Below are 21,254 nucleotides of genomic sequence, written 5' to 3'. Positions count from 1 at the left end.
AGTGTTGCATCGAAACAAATTTAAACATGCTTGATCATTAAAATGGACTGAAAAAAGAAAACGTCTGATGGCGCCTTCAGATGTATTAAAATTTCAGATCAAAAACAATGAAAACAAATTGATGTTGAGAAGAAAAGCAAGGAAACACAATATGGTTAGCATCAAGAAGAGAAGTTTTATTTAAAACTCCAAGGTTTTTTCAATAACAGAGCAGATTTCCATGAAAAAATTATGAAATGGTGATTTGATGTGAAGTTCTTAAACAAATTTGGCTCTTTAGGTGGTATTATGAGCTAACCTCATGGTTGTTTATCAAAAGTATTGCGCTAGCATTTCCCCTATCCCCTTGCTAGGGATGTGTGAAATATGGTTTTATTGATTTTTTCTACCAGTATATGAATTTCTCTCATTAGCAGGTCACGTAATTCAGGACTGTAGCACTCCACCAGCTAAAAGAAGGGGAGCAATGCATTTCTGCCTTGATTAATCCGATTGATTTGGGGAAAATTGTGTAAGGCGAAAATTTTTCCATGTCTTTTTTGTTTGACTTCAGGACAGCAAGTGCGTCTCCCTGTTCTTTGATGATTTTCGTCAACAACCAACTGAAATTGAGGTGATAAATAGCGTCCAGTTCTTCATTAACGTCCAGTTCCGGAAATGCTAAGTCTTGCAGAGTCCCGCTCTTGTGGCCGTAATTTTGATAGCGGGATAAGGAACTTTTAACTAAAAATTAATGAATTTGTCCGAGAGGAGAACTCTTTGGGGAAAATGAAAAACAATTCTTTCTTGGGTAACTCTTTTAGCGCTTGGTATTGTTGGGGGACGATGAGGAAAAAAAGAAGTGTTGCATAGAGACAAATTTAAACATGATCATTAAAATGGACTGAAAATTTAAAATGTCTGATGGCTTCTTCAGATGTATTAAAATTTCAGATTAAAAACAATGAAAACAAGTTTTGATTGCCGTCTTGTGGTTGTCGTCTTGTGGTTGCCGTCAGCAAAACTGACTATGCATTCTTACGACCAAACCTGGAGCTTTTTCTGATGTGGAAAACTAGCTTCCGACGAGCGAGATTATTCAGCAGCACACATTTCTGCACCTGATTCGGCCAAATTGGAGAACGCTACTTCGTTTAAGAAACTGCAGAAATATATCCAAAGACTCAAAGATTTCGAAAATGGAAGAAAAAATCAGAAAAAAAGAAGACTAAGAGTACCTAAAACGAATGCTAAACAAAAACAACTTCTCGAAGATAAACAAAGAAAGCAAATCACTTGATTTTCTATACTCTTAGTTTGTTGCTAATTGTGTGTTTCGAAAAGATATTTTTAAATGTGAAATTACTACATATGAATGCAACCTCGCGTTTTCAGTTAGATCTTTATAGAACAATTGCAACCCCCATTGATATGTATAATATGCTGTGATTCTGATTACAAAATAAATTGTCGAAAAATTGTAAAAAAGATATGTGATAATGTGTGCAATGGTAGATAGACAGAGAGTTAAAGGTGCGAACAAGGTATAAACGTGAAGGATAAATTTTTCCAGCAATTTTATCGTTGTGAAAAATGTTGTGGTTACTTGAGGTGTTTTAATTTCAGAATACTATAAACAACATCTGATTCCAATGTTATCAACCGTTTTTGTGTGTGTATTTCAAATAAAGAAGCGCTGCTTCTTTTATTTAGTACGGCTATTTCATATATTGCATATATGAAAGTTTTATGCTAGAGCGGAGCCAATCCGAGCAGTGAATAATTATCCGTTGTGAAAAATAAGAACAGTGAAAATTAGTTGAAATTAATATAGAGTTGAAAAACGGAATGAATTAATCTTGCTTGAACAATGATCGTTGAATGGAGACAAGCAAAGTAGGAGGGAACTCGTTCATCATTGTCATGAACGCCGTCAAGGAGCGGAAAGTGTACGTTGCTGTCCTGAAGTTCTTTTTTTAGGGTTTGCGGCGTCAGTAAAGTTAAAACAAATTCAAATTTTGCCAAATAGATTTGTTGTATTATGCTTCTAACGTTTTTGAGAGGAAAGATCACTGAATAGCGTTTGGTAAAATAAAACAAAGAAATTCAGAAAAACATTTTTTATTGAAGTTTCTGCTTTAATCGTTACTTTTGAATGTTTATCTGTTCCTTTTCTCTTTCTTTGGGTGCGTTTGTAGGGTAAAAGTGGAGTAGAGTGTTCAAGCTAGGTTAATTCATTCCGTTTTTCAAATCTCCATTATTTTCAACTACTTTTCACTGCTCTTATTTTTCACAACGGGTTATTTTTACTGCTCGGATTGCTTCCGCTCTAGAATAATACTTTCATATATTCAAATTATGACAAATCTCGATCTGGATCCTCCTAAGGGTGCAAATTTATCAATATAAGATCGTCATCTAAAAATGTTCAATTAAAGATGTACAATCCTGCCTAAAAGGAAACAGATTCGTTTATTATAAGTTGTGTCAAGGCTAACATGACGAACTATGCGCCAAATTTGCAAGTTGTGAACTTTATTAACTTTGAGAAATCTTACCGTGGCTACGAAACGGCGGTTACGAAAAATGGAAGTCCGTGCTAACTAGTTTTATTTTATTTCGTCTTAACCGCACAACAAAAAAATCGAAAAGTTTGAATGACTTGCAAATTTTGAGTTCTTCACTCTCTAAGGAGAGTGCTGCTAAAATATAGATCTAAGTTTACTTAACAAAAGACGTGGTTATATTTTGGGTCAGAACGTTATTGTTTTCAGTGTTTAATTGGTTGCTCTGAACGATTCTCTATCAAAATAAAATATTCATTTTTGTAAATTTCAGTTTGTAAAACTTGATTTATCAAATTAATTTAAGTTGCATTTTGCGCATTTTTGTTTAGTGAGCAAAATCCACTCTTTAACTCCTCGAATTGGAAAGAACTAAAAAGTAATAAATTACAAAATTTCAGTTAGAGAGTCTTTAGTAATACTTTTGATCTTAATGAATAGCGGCGACCCATGTTTACATGCATCTAGTTTTGCCTGCCGGGAGATCAACTTCTCAGTTGAAACAATTTAGAGGCTTTTCATATTGAGAACTGTTTCTTGAATGCAATAGCTTGCATATTGCATGATAAAAATTACAAAATAGAGGGTTTGAATTCTAATGAAAGATTCCACTTACATAGAAAACAATAGCGTTTTTGATTTCTGTTTATATTGTTCATTTTGTTTCCAATTAATAGGAAAACGCCTCACAAAATGGAAATTAAAAACACCTTAAAAGGAAGAGGTTACCAATTCAAAGAACAAAATTCTAAGCTGTTCTCTAATTTTTGCTTCGAATTGAACAATTAGCCGGAAGGGGTTCCAAAATTACGATATGGGGTTTAAGAAATTCAATAACATAGCCGGCAGATTGCCGGAATAGCTGCGAAAGAATAGACCTGCGTGCCATATAATAGAGATAGAAACAGATAGATCTAAATTGAAAAAAAATCGAAGCCGCTCAAAAAACTTTGTAAAAAACATTCAGCGATAAAATTAATAAAGCTTGTTAAAATTCATTCCGCAGAAGCCTCTTATAAGGGACCTTTACTGCACATATGAGTTCATTTGACCTTAAACAAATTCAAACTAAGCTTAAGTTTTTTTTAAGTGCAAAATTGAGGGAGGTAAGTCACGTATGATCAAAATCTAATCACGCAAATAACCTAAAAACTTTTGCTAGAGCGAGTGAGAAATGACATCACGCGCGCAAGTGCCGTTAGTGAGAGGAAAAAGTCATTCAGAACATTTGACTTTTTCAGCTTTGCTGTGTGAACAAATGTAAAACGAAAAAAGAGCGTCAGACGACGAAACAGAAAAAACCAAGATCACCGCCAATATAGCTACGCTCAGCTTACAGCTTCCCAGCTATAAAAAAATTGAAAGTTGTGTTCAGCTTCTTAAAATTGTGAGCATGAGAAAACTATGTTCACACGACGCACTGTTTCTTTTCAAAAAATGGTAAATTTAGAGACAGCTCAAAATGCGAACAATGGAGTTTTGCCTCTTTACCACTTTTTTATGAATAATGGAAAACTGTGTGCCTTCACGATTGTGCATGGAATTCTGCTCTCAAATAAATTTAATTAGATTGGAACTTACACAGTTGAACTTCTTTTTCAATTAAAGCAGGGAAGAGTCATTTCGATAGTGAGGAAAAAATCAATTTTTAGAATGAGGTAAGTCACGTGTGACCAAAAATCTAATCACGCGAAAAAGCAAGAAAACTCGCACCACTGAGAAATAAATTGACCTTGTGCACGCAATTTTGTCGAATCAGCACGAATAATGAACAAAAAGCAGATTTGATGTGAAAGTGACGTCATATGGTCCTAATATAAATCTTGACAACCAAACATATGAGGGAAATTCCTGAAACACATTAGCGACAATGTATTAACTAATGACGAACAGTACCGAAAAATGAACATCAAAACTTAGCAAGATCTTATATGTATAGAAAAGAACGAAATTAAGAAACAAACGATTTTGAAATATTAATTTCCAGAAACTAGAATCAATAAAAACAAAACTTTATATTATTTATGAGGCTATGCGTCTTTATGGATATACATTAAAATAAACGTAATAAAAACAATCCTAAAAACAACCAAAAGGGGCAAAAACAGAAATCTTGCAAATATCAAAAAAAAAAGAAAACTACAAAACTGATTGCTAAAAACCATAATCGAAGCAGTAATAATTTTTTTTGAAATCATGAAACAACTATTAGCAGTTCCAATAGGTGAAAGTAGACAAAAATGAATAAAAAAGAAGGCCAGATTCCAAAGATCACCAAAAACTTCTCAAAAAGAAATGACATCCGATTAAAAAACGATAGCTAAAAACTGAAGCCGACAATATGACGACAATTCGGTCGTACTAGAAGGCCAATGGGAACTGTTGTTTTTGAGACTAAGCTATAGCATCACAACAAGAGAAATAAAAACGTGCAATATTCAAATTCTATCAATATTTTTTGCAAAGAAATAAGTCAAACGGCTAAAAACTGCTATGAATTCAAGTAACAAACATAACCGACTAACGTCGGGTGAATTGCTCTCAAACGACCGGCGAGCTGTTGGCTTCGTCAGTAGCTAACCCAGGGGGGGAGGGGTGCACCGAGGGCTGATGGGGGGCAACACTCGGTTGGGGGGCGGCAACAGTGCGGTGGGGGGTGGAGGCAATAGTGGGGGTGGGGACCGCCCTTCTCACCATAAGTATAAGTATAAGTCTCCAAAACAGTTTGAGCTGAAACAGGGCTGAAACGCTCTAAGAGCACTTATTACCCGCTGGGCGCTACCTATTTATCCCGTTTTTGAGGACGAAAAGTCAAAAGCGTCAGACGAAAAATCGGTCAAGCGAAAAGTCGCATAAAAAAAGACCGACAGGACTAATATAATTGCTACAAACTTGGTTTGAGAGCAATTGAAAATACATTCATTTACGCCTCATTGATAACATCATTGACACTTGGAATTGATGAGACCATTTTATTAAACAACTCAATGAGAAGATCTTTTCCTTCTGTGTACCGCAGTACGTTATGTAACCCAAGTTACTGAGCTCGAGACTTTAAAGAGTTAGGCAGGTTTTCGAAAAAGTTTCACGTGCTCGTCGGTAATGAAACCACATTGCATTAAACTTGGGGCCCAAACGGAGAAGACCCAAATAAAAAACCAAATGTGACAAAAACTTGAACATTTGACTAATTTGATTGAAAAACTGACGAAGTTTTAGAAAGCGCTAGACAAAAACGATTAACGATTTATTGACCTTTCTCAAGCCTCATTAGCAGCTGCTAAGAATTGTCATTAATAAATTTGAGTGAAGACAACAAAACGTACAAAAAACTACTAGCAAAACTCACAAATGCGCTTATAGTTTTTGAAAGCAAATAATTACTAGTCACGAAAACCATTGAATATGAACTCAAACACTCTATTAGAATCATTTAAGCTTAAACATAGCTGGCAGATTGCCAGAAAATAGCCGCAATAGCTTCGTAGATCTACAGTCTAAAAAAAACAGTAAAAAAGACAGACCAAAAAATTCGTCTTCTCATTGAAGGCTGATATGTTCTGATTAAAAATCTGTATAACATTGAAGGCTGATTAAAAATCTGTATAAGTTATTGCTGCCTCTATTAGTTGCTCTCTAATAATTTTCATTTAGAGTGACACTCACCCATTTGACCTTATCTCTTTGAATTGAAGTAAATAAAAGTCAATTTCAAAGTGAGGAAGTCATTTTTGAGAGTGGGGTAAATCAAGTGTGACCAAAAATTTATCACACGAATGAACAAAAAAATCTCGCTCCACTAAGAGCAAAAATGACGTCACGAGCGCACTTCAGATGAAATTGCATGAACGAATGAACAAAAAGCAGATTTGAAGTGGCTTTGACGTCATATGGTCGTAACAAAACTACGAAATAAAAAACATAGCAGGACAAGTGCTGAAGTACAATTCAAAGAATTTTCATTGACTTAACAAACAACTAGACCTAGAACGGACAATGAGTGAATTGGAAAAACCATTTCTAAAAAAATGAGAAGAAAAAAAACAAAAAAAAACAGAAAATCAATGTCAAAATGCTGCTAGGGAGAACGAAAAATCACTAGTGAGATATGTAATTTTATTTCTAACAAGAAACTAGGTCCAGAATGAGCTGTGAATGGATAGGGAAAATTATTTAGAAAAAAATCCGATCCAAAAAATCGAAAAAACAGTAAAAATCAGAGTGAAATTGCCGCATGTGAACAAAAAACCACTACCGAGAAACCGAATTTTTGTTCAAACACCGTTTTCTCACTCTATTTTAAAATTTTAGAGCAAAAAAAAAATTCACGCCGCAAAACCACTTGCTTTTTCGCTCCATTTCCTGTTTCGGCGTGATCAAAATCACCACTCCATTTTGACTTCAAAAGTCGTGAAAATGTATGAACAGATCTTAAAAAAAAATACAGCGCCCCAATACAATTCAAATTCTTTGAATTGTAAAAAACCAAGAGACGGCCAATAATAGCCCCCGCTATCGCTGCGCGGCTGTTAATAATCAAACTATGGAAATTCTAGTCAATGAGGTCAATTGATGATCAACAAACGAACTACAGAAACTGGCAAACCACAAATGGTCCGTTCATGATTTAAAAAAATACAACTATGCATAATTAAAACTTATGTATGAGCATTTGACAACATTAGCTATGGTTATCGGTAGAAAAAGAGCAAAAATAGAAGTGAAATTGGCATGGAAAAAAATAATTAAAAAACTAGAAACTTGGCCAAACACCAAGTTCTCACTTCACTTTAAATGAAACTTGAAAAAAATTATTTTTCAAGCCTTTACGCTATTTTGCTCTTTTTTCTTGTACAGCGTGATTAAAATCACATCTCTAATTTGACCTCTCATTGACATCAAAAAATAGAAAAAAGTTTGAACAGATCTTAAGAAAAAGACAGCGCACCAATACAATCCAAATTTTATGGATTCTAAAAACTCCAAGAGAAGGCCATTGATAACCCCAGCTATCAATATGCGGCTACGTACAATACTTAAAGTTATGTCAAAATATTGAAAGTAATTTTGAATATAATTAATAATGACAACAAGTATTTAAGATAAAGCGATCAGCAGTCCAAATCAAGCGGTACAATGTTATTTTTTGCATCACAAATATCAACACGAGAACTATAATTTTGCTTTTATATTTTGTCAAGACCAATTAGCATCTATTCATTACTGGATCATCATATTTTTAGTTTGACATCAATTTTCTTTTTTTTGTTCAGTTCTCATTGAATCAACATTTTCTGTTTTTTTAGCTTGACGCAAAATATGTTCTACTTCTTTTCACACCGAATTTTAATTTTACCCTCCCCCCACCGCCCCGCCATACGTATCTCTAGTTTTCAATGTTTCGGCGAATGACTCCAAAATCAGAATCCGGAATTGGAAGACCTAGGAGTGAATGGATGTAGGTTGGTGTTAAATACTAGGGGGTGTGAAAAGGATAAAAGCCTGGCACCCTTTTAATCTTCCTTTATGGCTCTTCAGTTATCTTGGACGGTTTCGTGCGCTTCCTGTGGCTCTTTTTCGGCTTAGCGCTTTTTGAGAGTCCACCTCTGCTGGTTCCAGAGTCGAAAGCGGTTATCTCAGTGTTGGACCCGCGCCCTCCAATCGTGTCTCTTGGCATTTCATCGTCCAGTTCCTCCTCCTCTGGAGTGAGACCACGCGACATCATTGTGTTCTGGTCAAAGTTGTTCTTGTTAGAGATCAGGTCGCCTAAGAACGATCATTAAGTTCACAAAAGAAGTTGCTATTAATAGACGCGACTTCATATAATAAAGGTCATAATATGGATCTTTTCCGGGTGAACGGTCCTTTGACAAAATAAACGTTCAAATTCCATTTCGCGTGATGAACTGCCTACTTGCAGAAGCCATTTATGTCATTTTTCTCTCTCTGTTTCTTTCGGGTTTGTTTACAATGACACAGATTCATCTAAGAGTCAAAAACTGATATTCTTACAGAAAATATCCTTTTGCTTGTTCCTCAATAAAATTTTTAGTTCCAATTGCGCATAAAATCTTAATCAACTTGATCGCTGATTTCCTGATTTCACAGGACTCAGTTGCAGCTTCTGACACATCAAACAAAAACATGGGCAGCAAAAATATTCAATGGTACCCGTTTTCAAGTCATTAGATGTCATTGACCCCTAATAAGAGTTAAATGGACAAAATGAAACCAATTTTAGCGCAATTCAGCTTCAGCTTTTTTATGGGTATTGAATTTTCATTTAAGTAGTTCAGCCAAAGAAAATGTATCACTCGAGCAAGGTCTTTTAATGAGTCAAGTAAAAGTCTTCACATAATTTGCTTTTCAGCGATCGTGGGATTTTTTTCTGCTTCTTTACATACAGAAAGAGCAATCGAGCTAGACCACACAAAATTGCACCACTGCAGTCTTTGCTTGAGGTTTCTTACAGAAAATATCCTTTTGCTTGTTCCTCAATAAAATTTTTAGTTCCAATTGCGCATAAAATCTTAATCAACTTGATCGCTGATTTCCTGATTTCACAGGACTCAGTTGCAGCTTCTGACACATCAAACAAAAACATGGGCAGCAAAAATATTCAATGGTACCCGTTTTCAAGTCATTAGATGTCATTGACCCCTAATAAGAGCATCAAAAGGACATTCTTACAGAAAATATCCTTTTGCTTGTTCCTCAATAAAATTTTTAGTTCCAATTGCGCATAAAATCTTAATCAACTTGATCGCTGATTTCCTGATTTCACAGGACTCAGTTGCAGCTTCTGACACATCAAACAAAATCATGGGCAGCAAAAATATTCAATGGTACCCGTTTTCAAGTCATTAGATGTCATTGACCCCTAATAAGAGTTAAATGGACAAAATGAAACCAATTTTAGCGCAATTCAGCTTCAGCTAGCTGCCGAAAATTGAGTTTAGCTGATTTAACAATTATGAGTGCGAGAACAACTTACCTTAAGCAATCCTCGAAAAGTTAAGGGCGTCGAAACGGTCAGGCGGAAAATTTGCAATGATTGGTTTAAGTTTCATTTGAGTGCAATTAATAATTGAATATAAATGTCAAATAGAAAAATCAGCAAGTCAGGAGTAAGAAGCTAACGAATGTCTTTAATTCCATAGATTTCAATTCACAGACAAAGTTTAAAATAACGTCACGTTTTCAATTTAGTTGGAAATGCATGAAGGAATGAATAAAATGCAGATTTGAAGTGGTTATGACGTCATATGGTCGTAACAAAATCTTGACTACGAAATAAAAAGAACATAGCAGGACAAGTCCTGGCGTACAATTCAAAGATTTTCATTGACTACACAAAAAGTAGGCCTAGAACGGACTATGAAAGAACTGGGAAAACCATTTCCAAAAAAAAATCAGATTAAAAACAATAAAAAACTTAAAATCAACGTCAAAATGCCGCATGTGAACAAAAAACCACTAGCGAGAAAGAGAAATTTGGTTCAAACAAAAAACTAGGTCCAGATTGAACTATGAATGGATTGGGAATACCATTTAGAAAAAATCGAATCCAAAAAATTGAAAAAACAGTAAAAATCAAAGTGAAATTGCAGCATGTGAACAAAAAACCACTAGCGAGAAACAAATTTTTGTTCGAACACCGGTTTCTCTCTCTACTGTAAATTTAGAGTGAAAAAATCCACGCCACAAAACCACTCGCCTTTTGGCTCCACTTCCTGTTTGGGCTTGACGAAAATCACTACTCTAAATACACTTCAAAAATCATGAAAATGTTTTAAAAGATCTTTAAAAAATACAGCGTCCGATACAATTCAAATTCTTTGAATTTTCAAAACCAAGAGAAGGTCAATAATAGCCCCAGCTATTGCTGTGCGGCTATTAATAGCTGACTAAATTTGAACAAATAGTTTTCGAACTATGGGCTTGGGATTGACTTTTTGACTGCTCTTAGCGCGTGGATGGCACTGTTGGCTAACGGCGCCCAATAGTTTCACTGAAGGACTTCCAAAGATGTAATAAGACTCTATCATAGAACACTATCAACTTTCGGCTAATTTTTTGTTCAGTTTTTGGTAATCTGTCGCCCTTTGACTTTAAGTGTTTAAAATTTTGAATAAGCGAACAACTTAGATCTCTCGAAACTCTATAGAATTGCACACTTGGTTACAATAATTGCGTGAGAAATCGGATGAGGCCGGTCCTCTAAAAAGTGTTTTTATATCTCATTAGGACAAAAGGAGTTACGAAAACAAACAGATATACAATTCCATCCTTTTGATAACGGATCCTTCTTTGATCTTTCCTCTAAATTGCAATTTCCATAAATATTATTATGATTCTTACATTAAACTACAGAGTTTCGATCCGGATTAAGTAAACACTCCTTTTTCTGAAACGTTAACAATTTTAGATTGTCGTCAACTTAAATCAGTGCACATACGAAACTTGAAAGAATGATTGCCAGGTTTAGACCCCGACTTATGAAAGGACTTAAAAAGTCTATTAGGGAGAGGTGTCAATATTGAGCAAAATTGAGCAGTCAAGCAGTCTGCTAAAGTCGAGGAATAGTGTTTTTATGGTTCGAGTAAATGTGTCTTCATAAACATTTTCCGTCAAGCATGTTGTTTTCATAGGCATTTTAAACCGCGCATGGTTTTTTTATGGGTATTGAATTTTCATTTAAGTAGTTCAGCCAAAGAAAATGTATCACTCGAGCAAGGTCTTTTAATGAGTCAAGTAAAAGTCTTCACATAATTTGCTTTTCAGCGATCGTGGGATTTTTTTCTGCTTCTTTACATACAGAAAGAGCAATCGAGCTAGACCACACAAAATTGCACCACTGCAGTCTTTGCTTGAGGTTTCGTATGTGGACTATTATTATTAATGTATGTACAATCAAGTTCAATCAATTTAAAAGGCATCAATATTTAAGATAGAAAATTCGAAATTTCGGAAAGATGAGTTTATGCTCCTTTTTTTCAGAGTTTTTCCTTTAAAACCAATTGATTGCTCTTGTTGCTGGGAGCCATTTCATGCACCGGGAAGGGCTTCTGCTGGCTCTGCTCAATTTTACTTTTTTTCTTGGTGTGCTTGGCTAGCCTCGTAGAAGTTGATTGGTTCGTTGTATTTCAATGCGTGGTAAGATATCAATAATTTTTTTATTCAAAGTAAAAAAGTCATTTATTAAGAAAAATTATTCAAGAAGTAAAAAATATTGAGAGTGGGAAAAGTAGATAAAAAAATAAATAAACAAATAAAAAATTGGACTGTGCTCACGTCAGGGAATGAGTTACTGAGCTTCATTTGATCAGAGAATTAAAGACTGCGCTATTTGCAAAACGTGTAATTAGTGTAACTTTGTTCATGAAGGCAAGCGTTAAGACGCGTTTAAATAAATTGAGGGACGGAATCGTTTTGAAGATTGAAGTAAAATACAGAAGGAAAAATAAGTTAAAAGTGCTATGCTAACCTAAACCTTAAAACCACTGAACCAAACCGCGCATAGCACTGTATTATATCATTAGTTGTATAACCGTAACTTTACTTTGATAAAGATATCAGTGGAGTGACTGTGAAAAAATGAGAACATTTTCTAGGTTTAAAATGATGTAAATCGATTAACATTCTTCAGTAGATAAAAGCTGTGTAAATTGCTGTTGTTTTCCTTGTGTTTTTCATAGCTAAGCCCCGAATTTACTAGGTGAGCGGCTGGCTTAGCTGTTCGGTTAGGACGCTATTGGTTTGACTTTTGCCCCGAATTTACTACGCAAGCGGCTGGCAATAAGTCATTGGATGATGGTAGTTCTGGCTTTTCTACGATATTGAAACTGGTAAAGAACAGTAGCAGGACAGATGTTCCAGTGTGCTTTGATAAGTGTTTTTCGGACGTTGTCTCTTTTTGTGGATCAGCTCAAGTATTGACTCGATCTTGTTTTCTTTTGCCCGCTTCAGGTACTCATTAGCTAATCTAATCTGAAGATCTCTTACTGCAGGTATATTGGCCTCTTCATGGAGTTTTTTGACACTGTACCAGCGGGGTTTCCTCATACAAATTCTTAGTGCTCTATTTTGAGTCAGTTGTATGTTGTTGATAATTGAATTAGATTGATCAATCCAGCAGGCATTCGCATAGAGAAATAGAGTTTGTACCCATGATTTATACAAGGTCAGTAAGCACCCTTCATCAATGTTGATCTGATTGAGCCGCCATAGTTGGTAGACTCTTTTGTTTGCTCTTGCCACCAAACTTTTGCAGTGTTGGTTCCACTTTAGAAGTGGGGTAAGGTTTACGCCAAGAAATTTGATTGATTTTGCGCCTTCAATTCTTATACCATTGATAAATAGGTCTAAGCTGGAAACTTTCATTGACGGATTTTTAAACAGCATAAAGTTTGTTTTGCCTGGATTTATTCTTATCTTCAGTTTTTCGCACCATTTGATCAATTTATCTAGTGAATACTGAAGTTTCTCTTGAATTATTCTACAGGAGCGCGACTTGTAGTAAAGGGCAAAATCATCAGCAAATTGAGAAATTTGTGCCGGTATTTCAGGAATGCCGATGACATAAACCAGGAAGAGTATTGGTGCAATGACGCTGCCCTGAGGTACTCCAGCTAGTGTTGAAAATGTGCTACTTTTTGAGTTATTATTTTCACGAAAATGCTTCTCTGAGAGAGAAAAGAGTTAAACCATTTTATCAGAGGTTTATGCACACCAATTTGTAGCAGTTTGTTATGAAGTCCTAGTCTTCACACTGCATCAAACGCTTTTTCAATATCTAGGCAGACAAATCCGAGACCATTTCGGACCATTGAATTGCTTCTGTTACGTGCGGAGTAAGTTTGAGCAAATTATCAGTTGTGCAACGGTTCCTTCTATACGCACTTTGCATTTCGTTGAGCACATTATTTTCTTCACAGTGCGCTAGGACAAAATTTTTTACTGCTGTTTCACAAATTTTTGCAATGCAATTGGTTAGGCTGATTGGTCGGTAATTTTCTGCATCTTTTTTGTTTTTGTTCGGCTTTGGTAACATTTTGACTTGTGACTCTTTCCATGTAGTTGGAACATAAGAATTGTTTATCGAGCTAGTTATCAGGAGACAAATACATGCTTTGAGGCATTTAGGTAACCTTTTCAGGATGTTATAGCTGATTTTATCTGATCCTGGACTTGATCTTCTTGTTTTGTTTAAAATTTCTTCATAATCGTCTACTTTTATAATGCAGTAGTTATTTGGTTCAGTAGTTTCGTATTGGAGAAACATTTTTGTCTCGTTTTTGACTTTCTCGAAGTGCTCATTTAGTTCCAAGTTTTTGTATGTATGATCTTTCATTGTATCCTGTAGAAGAGTTTGAAAGATTTCGCATTTCTCAGTGTCTGTTTTTCCTCTGAGTTGTTTATATGAGACTTCAACACTTAGTTCAGTCTCACTTGATTTTTTTGAATCACCACATAAGGCTTTAACTGCTCTCCAAAAGCTTTTGCTTCCATTATTTTGAGCACTTGCAATCAATTTTGATTGCTTGATTTTTTCCGATCGTTTCATGGACCTCTTTATTTCTCGTTGTAGGAAATTTATTTCCTTTTTCAGGAATTTGTACTGTTCTCCGTTTACTCTTTTCAGCTCTCTTCTTTTTTTCTTCTTTTCACGGATTAGTTTAGTAGTTTCTTGTCTAAAGGGAAATCTTTTTGTTGGATAAACAACTTCTGTAGCGAGAATTGAATGATCTGTACAAGTAATTCATTTAGTTGATTTAGTTCTTCTGCTTTTGGATAGACTGGTGGGTATAGCACAGAGTTTTCGTATTCTTGTCTGACAATCTGGTTGAATTTTTTGAAGTTGATTTTTGCCTTCAAATCGAATTTGCTCTGAGTCATTATATTCAGGGTAGTAATGGTTGAGCTGTGGTCACTACCAAAGTCATTGGAAACATAAAATGTGTCAAAAAATTTGAAGACTGATTGATCGGCGAAATGTAGACCAAGCATATTTCGACATTCTCCTTGATATGATTGATATGTGTGGCAACCGTTATTTAAAAGCTTGAATTTTCCAGTTTCAAAAGTTTCGATTATTTTCTCACCATTTTCAGTGTTATGTGTGCAATTCAGCTCTTGATGTGTAGCGTTGAAATCTCCACGAATAAAAACGTTCGTCATTTCAGTTTCAAAAATTTCCGATAGATTCAAATTGCAACCTGGTGAGTTGTAAAGTGCTATAACCCAGAGATGACCTATAACAGGTACTTCAAAGCATGCTTTTATTATTTCGAATTTTTTTCCTAGCTCGTTTCTATCAAACTTTTCTGGTTTAACCTCTATTATTGTCGTTCCCTTCTTTGCTAAAATGATTGAGCCATGTGACTCAGTTGCTCTCTTTCCGTAACTAGGTTTTTCTAGGTTTAAAATGATGTAAATCGATTAACATTCTTCAGTAGATAAAAGCTGTGTAAATTAATGTTGTTTTCCTTGTGTTTTTCATAGCTAAGCCCCGAATTTACTAGGTGAGCGGCTGGCTTAGCTGTTCGGTTAGGACGCTATTGGTTCGACTTTTGCCCCGAATTTACTACGCAAGCGGCTGGCAATAAGTCATTGGATGATGGTAGTTCTGGCTTTTCTACGATATTGAAACTGGTAAAGAACAGTAGCAGGACAGATGTTCCAGTGTGCTTTGATAAGTGTTTTTCGGACGTTGTCACTTTTTGTGGATCAGCTCAAGTATTGACTCGATCTTGTTTTCTTTTGCCCGCTTCAGGTACTTATTAGCTAATCTAATCTGAAGATCTCTTACTGCAGGTATAATGGCCTCTTCATGGAGTTTTTTGACACTGTACCAGCGGGGTTTCCTCATACAAACTCTTAGTGCTCTATTTTGAGTCAGTTGTATGTTGTTGATAATTGAATTAGATTGATCAATCCAGCAGGCATTCGCATAGGGAAATAGAGTTTGTACCCATGATTTATACAAGGTCAGTAAGCACCCTTCATCAATGTTGATCTGATTGAGCCGCCATAGTTGGTAGACTCTTTTGTTTGCTCTTGCCACCAAACTTTTGCAGTGTTGGTTCCACTTTAGAAGTGGGGTAAGGTTTACGCCAAGGAATTTGATTGATTTTGCGCCTTCAATTCTTATACCATTGATAAAAAGGTCTAAGCTGGAAACTTTCATTGACGGATTTTTAAACAGCATAAAGTTTGTTTTGCCTGGATTTATTCTTATCTTCAGTTTTTCGCACCATTTGATCAATTTATCTAGTGAATACTGAAGTTTCTCTTGAATTATTCTACAGGAGCGCGACTTGTAGTAAAGGGCAAAATCATCAGCAAATTGAGAAATTTGTGCCGGTATTTCAGGAATGCCGATGACATAAACCAGGAAGAGTATTGGTGCAATGACGCTGCCCTGAGGTACTCCAGCTAGTGTTGAAAATGTGCTACTTTTTGAGTCATTATTTTCACGAAAATGCTTCTCTGAGAGAGATAAGAGTTAACCCATTTTATCAGAGGTTTATGCACACCAATTTGTAGCAGTTTGGTATGAAGTCCTAGTCTTCACACTGCATCAAACGCTTTTTCAATATCTAGGCAGACAAATCCGAGACCATTTCGGACCATTGAATTGCTTCTGTTACGTGCTGAGTAAGTTTGAGCAAATTATCAGTTGTGCAACGGTTCCTTCTATACGCACTTTGCATTTCGTTGAGCACATTATTTTCTTCACAGTGCGCTAGGACAAAATTTTTTACTGCTGTTTCACAAATTTTTGCAATGCAATTGGTTAGGCTGATTGGTCGGTAATTTTCTGCATCTTTTTTGTTTTTGTTCGGCTTTGGTAACATTTTGACTTGTGACTCTTTCCATGTAGTTGGAACATAAGAATTGTTTATCGAGCTAGTTATCAGGAGACAAATATATGCTTTGAGGCATTTAGGTAACCTTTTCAGGATGTTATAGCTGATTTTATCTGATCCTGGACTTGATCTTCTTGTTTTGTTTAAAATTTCTTCATAATCGTCTACTTTTATAATGCAGTAGTTATATGAATCAGTAGTTTCGTATTGGAGAAACATTTTTGTCTCGTTTTTGACTTTCTCGAACTGCTCATTTAGTTCCAAGTTTTTGTATGTATGATCTTTCATTGTATCCTGTAGAAGAGTTTTGAAGATTTCGCATTTCTCAGTGTCTGTTTTTCCTCTGAGTTGTTTATATGAGACTTCAACACTTAGTTCAGTCTCACTTGATTTTTTTGAATCACCACATAAGGCTTTAACTGCTCTCCAAAAGCTTTTGCTTCCCGTATTTTGAGCACTTGCAATCAATTTTGATTGCTTAATTTTTTCCGATCGTTTCATGGACCTCTTTATTTCTCGTTGGAGGAAATTTATTTCCTTTTTCAGGAATTTGTACTGTTCTCCGTTTACTCTTTTCAGCTCTCTTCCTTTTTTCTTCTTTTCACGGATTAGTTTAGTAGTTTCTTGTCTAAAGGGAAATCTTTTTTGTTGGATAAACGACTTCTGTAGCGAGAATTGAATGATCTGTACAAGTAATTCATTTAGTTGATTTAGTTCTTCTGCTTTTGGATAGACTGGTGGGTATAGCACAGAGTTTTCGTATTCTTGTCTGACAATCTGGTTGAATTTTTTGAAGTTGATTTTTGCCTTCAAATCGAATTTGCTCTGAGTCATTATATTCAGGGTAGTAATGGTTGAGCTGTGGTCACTACCAAAGTCATTGGAAACATAAAATGTGTCAAAAAATTTGAAGACTGATTGATCGGCGAAATGTAGACCAAGCATATTTCGACATTCTCCTTGATATGATTGATATGTGTGGCAACCGTTATTTAAAAGCTTGAATTTTCCAGTTTCAAAAGTTTCGATTATTTTCTCACCATTTTCAGTGTTATGTGTGCAATTCAGCTCTTGATGTGGAGCGTTGAAATCTCCACGGATAAAAACGTTCGTCATTTCAGTTTCAAAAATTTCCGATAGATTCAAATTGCAACCTGGTGAGTTGTAAAGTGCTATAACCCAGAGATGACCTATAACAGGTACTTCAAAGCATGCTTTTATTATTTCGAATTTTTTTCCTAGCTCGTTTCTATCAAACTTTTCTGGTTTAACCTCTATTATTGTCGTTCCCTTCTTTGCTAAAATGATTGAGCCATGTGACTCAGTTGCTCTCGTTTCCGTAACTACGAAATAATCATCGGTCAGATTTTCTTTTTGCCAGCTCTTGACTTCATTCAGGCACACAATATCAATGTCTTTTTCCTTCAAAAACACGAGAAGCTCTAATATTTTGTTGGATAAGCCTCGGCAGTTCCATTGCAATATTTTAATTTTATCCATGTTGGCTGAATTGATGGCTATTTGTTGAAATTTGTTGCGTTTGAACATTCGTTAACTTGTTGCTAGCATTTTTGATGCTACCATGAACTTTTTGACCTTCCTTTTTATCACCAAATATTCTGCTTGCACTAATACTGACAACAATGATGATATCACTGTAAGACATTGTATTGAAGGTTGAACGGATTTTGCTGAGTACTTCAGCAACCAGAACACTTATCTTTATTGCTGAGACAGTTGAGTTTGTTTGTAGCATTTCGGTTTGTCTTTTTGCCACTGCTGAGTACCTGATATCTTGTTTTCTCTTTGTCGCTTCAACAACTGCGTTTTGACAGGAGGAGCATCCTTTGTACACAGGTGCGTGCGATCCACCACAATTTTCACATTTGGCATTTCCCTTTGGTTCGGCGCATTGTTTTACTGTGTGCTGGCCTGAGCATCGCAGGCAACGCTGCTCGTTTTTACACTCAATGGCGGAGTGCCCATATTTCTGACACCTGAAGCATTGTTTAACATGTGGCGGCTCTTTGCTTGGTTCACATCTGTAGAATAGCCAACCAATCTTTACACCGTGCTTTTGTGCTGCTAAAACATGATTTGTTGAATCGGTTATTACTCTGATAAGCATTTTAGGTTTGCCACTTGCTTGGTTTATAATCCTTGACACTTTTACTACATTCATTCCGTTATTGCTCAAGAGTTCCTCTTTTATTTCATTTTCTTGGATGCTGTGATGCACATTGACTATAACAAAGCTTGGTTTGGACTTGGCTTTTGGCAGTGTATTTCTCGTGTTCACATTAGCGTTAGGGAATACTTGTTGCAGGTTTGTATTTGACATAAGACTATCTCTGGAGGCTTTGTTTTCCGGTTGGATAAAGAAGTCGGAAGAGTTTGGCAATACTCTAATTCGTTGTATTTTCAATTGTGGGAATTTTGTCTTCATAGCTCGGGCAAATTGCACTTGAGTTGGTCTCGGATTGATTGTTATAACTATTGGTCTAACCGTCTCTGATATCGAAATCCTCTCGTTTTGGTTTCAAAAACGCTTACGTTTGTTTTGAACTTGAATAAAATCTTGTTCATCCTGTGATGTATCATCAGCGGTTGCTCTTGCTTCTGATAGGAGAGCGCTCAGTTGGCTCATTTTGGCCAGGGCCCCTCTGAGTGCTATTGCTTAGCAGAACGACGAAGATACGAGTTTGAAACAACTCCTAAAGCGTAGAGTCTAAGAAAAAAAGCCAATTAAAAGTCAGGATTTTAAAAAGCAACTTTTAGTAAGAAATCTCTTTTTATAAAAGACTCACTCCCAAAGGACGTTCCTAGACAAAGTGGAGTACTTGCTTGTGGCTTTCCTATCACACTTTGAGGTACTGATCCGAAAGTGACATTAATAGCGGTTTAATCATCATGGACAACAATTAGACTATTTAATCATCATGGACAACAATTAGACATAGCGGTTTAATCATCATGGACAACAATTAGACAAAAAATCATGGACAACAGTTGAGGTTTCGTATGTGGACTACATCACAGCTGAACTATATTCTTCACATTAGTCGATTGAATGAAACTAGGTAGTTTAATTGCAATGGTCTTCTTCCCATTAGCCATGATGAAATTGCGGCGTCATTCAGTTGTTCTCCCTTCCAAATTTAGGAATTATCAATTTTTATTTTTTTTTTTAAAAAAAAAACCATTAATAAGAAAACTTTTTTGGTGTTTCTTCCGAGTAGCAAAAGATCAAGGAGCACGCATGCTGACTACGTTATAAGCAAAAGTGAGCAATAATGCTGTACGTAAAATTGTCGGGACAGAAATGCAGTCGTGAAAAGACTTTTGCTCGACTCACGAGTTGAAAATAGCCCCATCCAATTATTTTTTGTTTTATTATTTTGAGTCGAGCAAAAGTCCAGCATTTTTAATATGAGTGCGGCAAAACTCCAGAAGCCAAATTTTGGCGTTGAGCTAAAGTCTTTTGATTTTGGGTCGAGCACGGTCATTTCATAAGTCGAGGCTTAAGCCTGGGTAAACCGTTGACATAAAATTGCTTCTGAATTGACAGTTTGACCTGTAAAATAGCGATTTGTCAGAGAGTGTATATCAACATACTCCCTTGGTCCTCGTCCTTTTCTCTTTCAAACGCAGCAGGATCTTCCACTTCACTCTCAGGCATAGAAGACCCCTCTGCTCCCCCTCCATCTCCATCGGCTGAGAGATCATCCGGGGGTTCATTCTCATCCTTATTGCCCAAGTCTTCTCCCCCTTCGTCTTTGGAGGGTGGTGGTTCGTCAGCTACTGACGCCTCTTTCTCCTCCACTTCTTTGGGCTCTTTCTCTGTGCGCGGTTAATCGCCGATTAGCATACTGTTACAATTACAACAAGATAAGCGATCCCATGCCATGTTTAAAAATTCCGCTTAAGTTTAACAATTTTTTTTTACAATTTGTATATTTTCTCTAATTTTGTTGTTCAACCATTACATTTCTGAATAATATTTTCAACGAATTCTACTCCGTAGTTAGTATGTATTATTTTGTTGTCAGTATTACTCTACTAGAAAAGTTGTTCATTCAGAGAAGGATGTATTAAGTTACAATAAGTTACAAAATTTACCATTTACAGAAGCTAGCGCAATTGAATGAAAAATTGCGTTAGGTCTCTTTTAAGCTTGAGTTAAAAGTTCTATAGGTTCTTTAAAATAAATTGCGCTTTCTCTATGCCTGAAGGTTTTTCATCATTATGACAAGACGCCGGCACAAATTTTGGACATAGTCTTAATTTAGCCGCAGAGTACCCGAAAATAGCTGCCATTGAACTCCATTATGTCCTTGGGATTTAAACAAACAAAAATATAAAAGAAGCAAATCGATAGCTATCTTTTTTTCAAATTGTTTTCTAATTGGTTCATCCTGTCTCTTTTGATTCTGCTACTTTGCCCTTGAATTTATTCACTAAACTGCTTGAAACTGTTCGAATGATTTTCAACATACCCGGCAGATTGCCGGAAAATAGCCGCCGTTGATTCCAATAAGCATGATTGGGATTGAAAGAATAGAAGATAGTGAAAAAAAAAGATTTTTGTATAAAAACATTTTTTAAGTCCGATTTATTTTGATGGCATTTCGTAGTTGAACATAACGTACTTCCGTTTCTTAGAGAGAGGCTACAGGGGCTACTATCAATACCAATAAGCATTAGAGATTGTAACTAAGACTTATAGGAACGACGTTCAAATAGCGGGCATCTAAAATAGGGCTTTATGGGTTTATCCCATTTCTACTTCTGACTTCAATTTTTTATACTGACTCTGTTCATTTTGAATTGCTTTGCTGAG

At 35.8% G+C, this 21,254-nt stretch overlaps 1 protein-coding gene across 1 annotated transcript in view; it reads right to left on the bottom strand.

Annotated features, from left to right (window-relative positions):
- Positions 1 to 8,003: 8,003 nt before the first annotated feature.
- LOC142336540 (uncharacterized) overlaps positions 8,004 to 21,254 on the bottom strand; it is a 60,095-nt gene continuing 46,844 nt past the window's right edge. The window contains exons 13-14 of the mRNA XM_075385448.1: positions 20,030 to 20,256; positions 8,004 to 8,309 (exon numbers count right to left, since the gene is read on the bottom strand). Of these exons, the coding sequence (XP_075241563.1) occupies positions 8,068 to 8,309; positions 20,030 to 20,256 (469 nt within the window). The 3' untranslated portion in view covers positions 8,004 to 8,067. The remainder of the gene's footprint in view (positions 8,310 to 20,029; positions 20,257 to 21,254) is intronic.

Source organism: Convolutriloba macropyga, chromosome 3 (assembly GCF_964194025.1).
Source record: "Convolutriloba macropyga chromosome 3, txConMacr16.3, whole genome shotgun sequence".
NCBI lineage: Eukaryota > Metazoa > Xenacoelomorpha > Acoela > Convolutidae > Convolutriloba > Convolutriloba macropyga.
The sequence above is the reverse complement of the archived record's forward strand: the minus strand, read 5'-3'. Positions and strand labels throughout refer to the sequence as shown.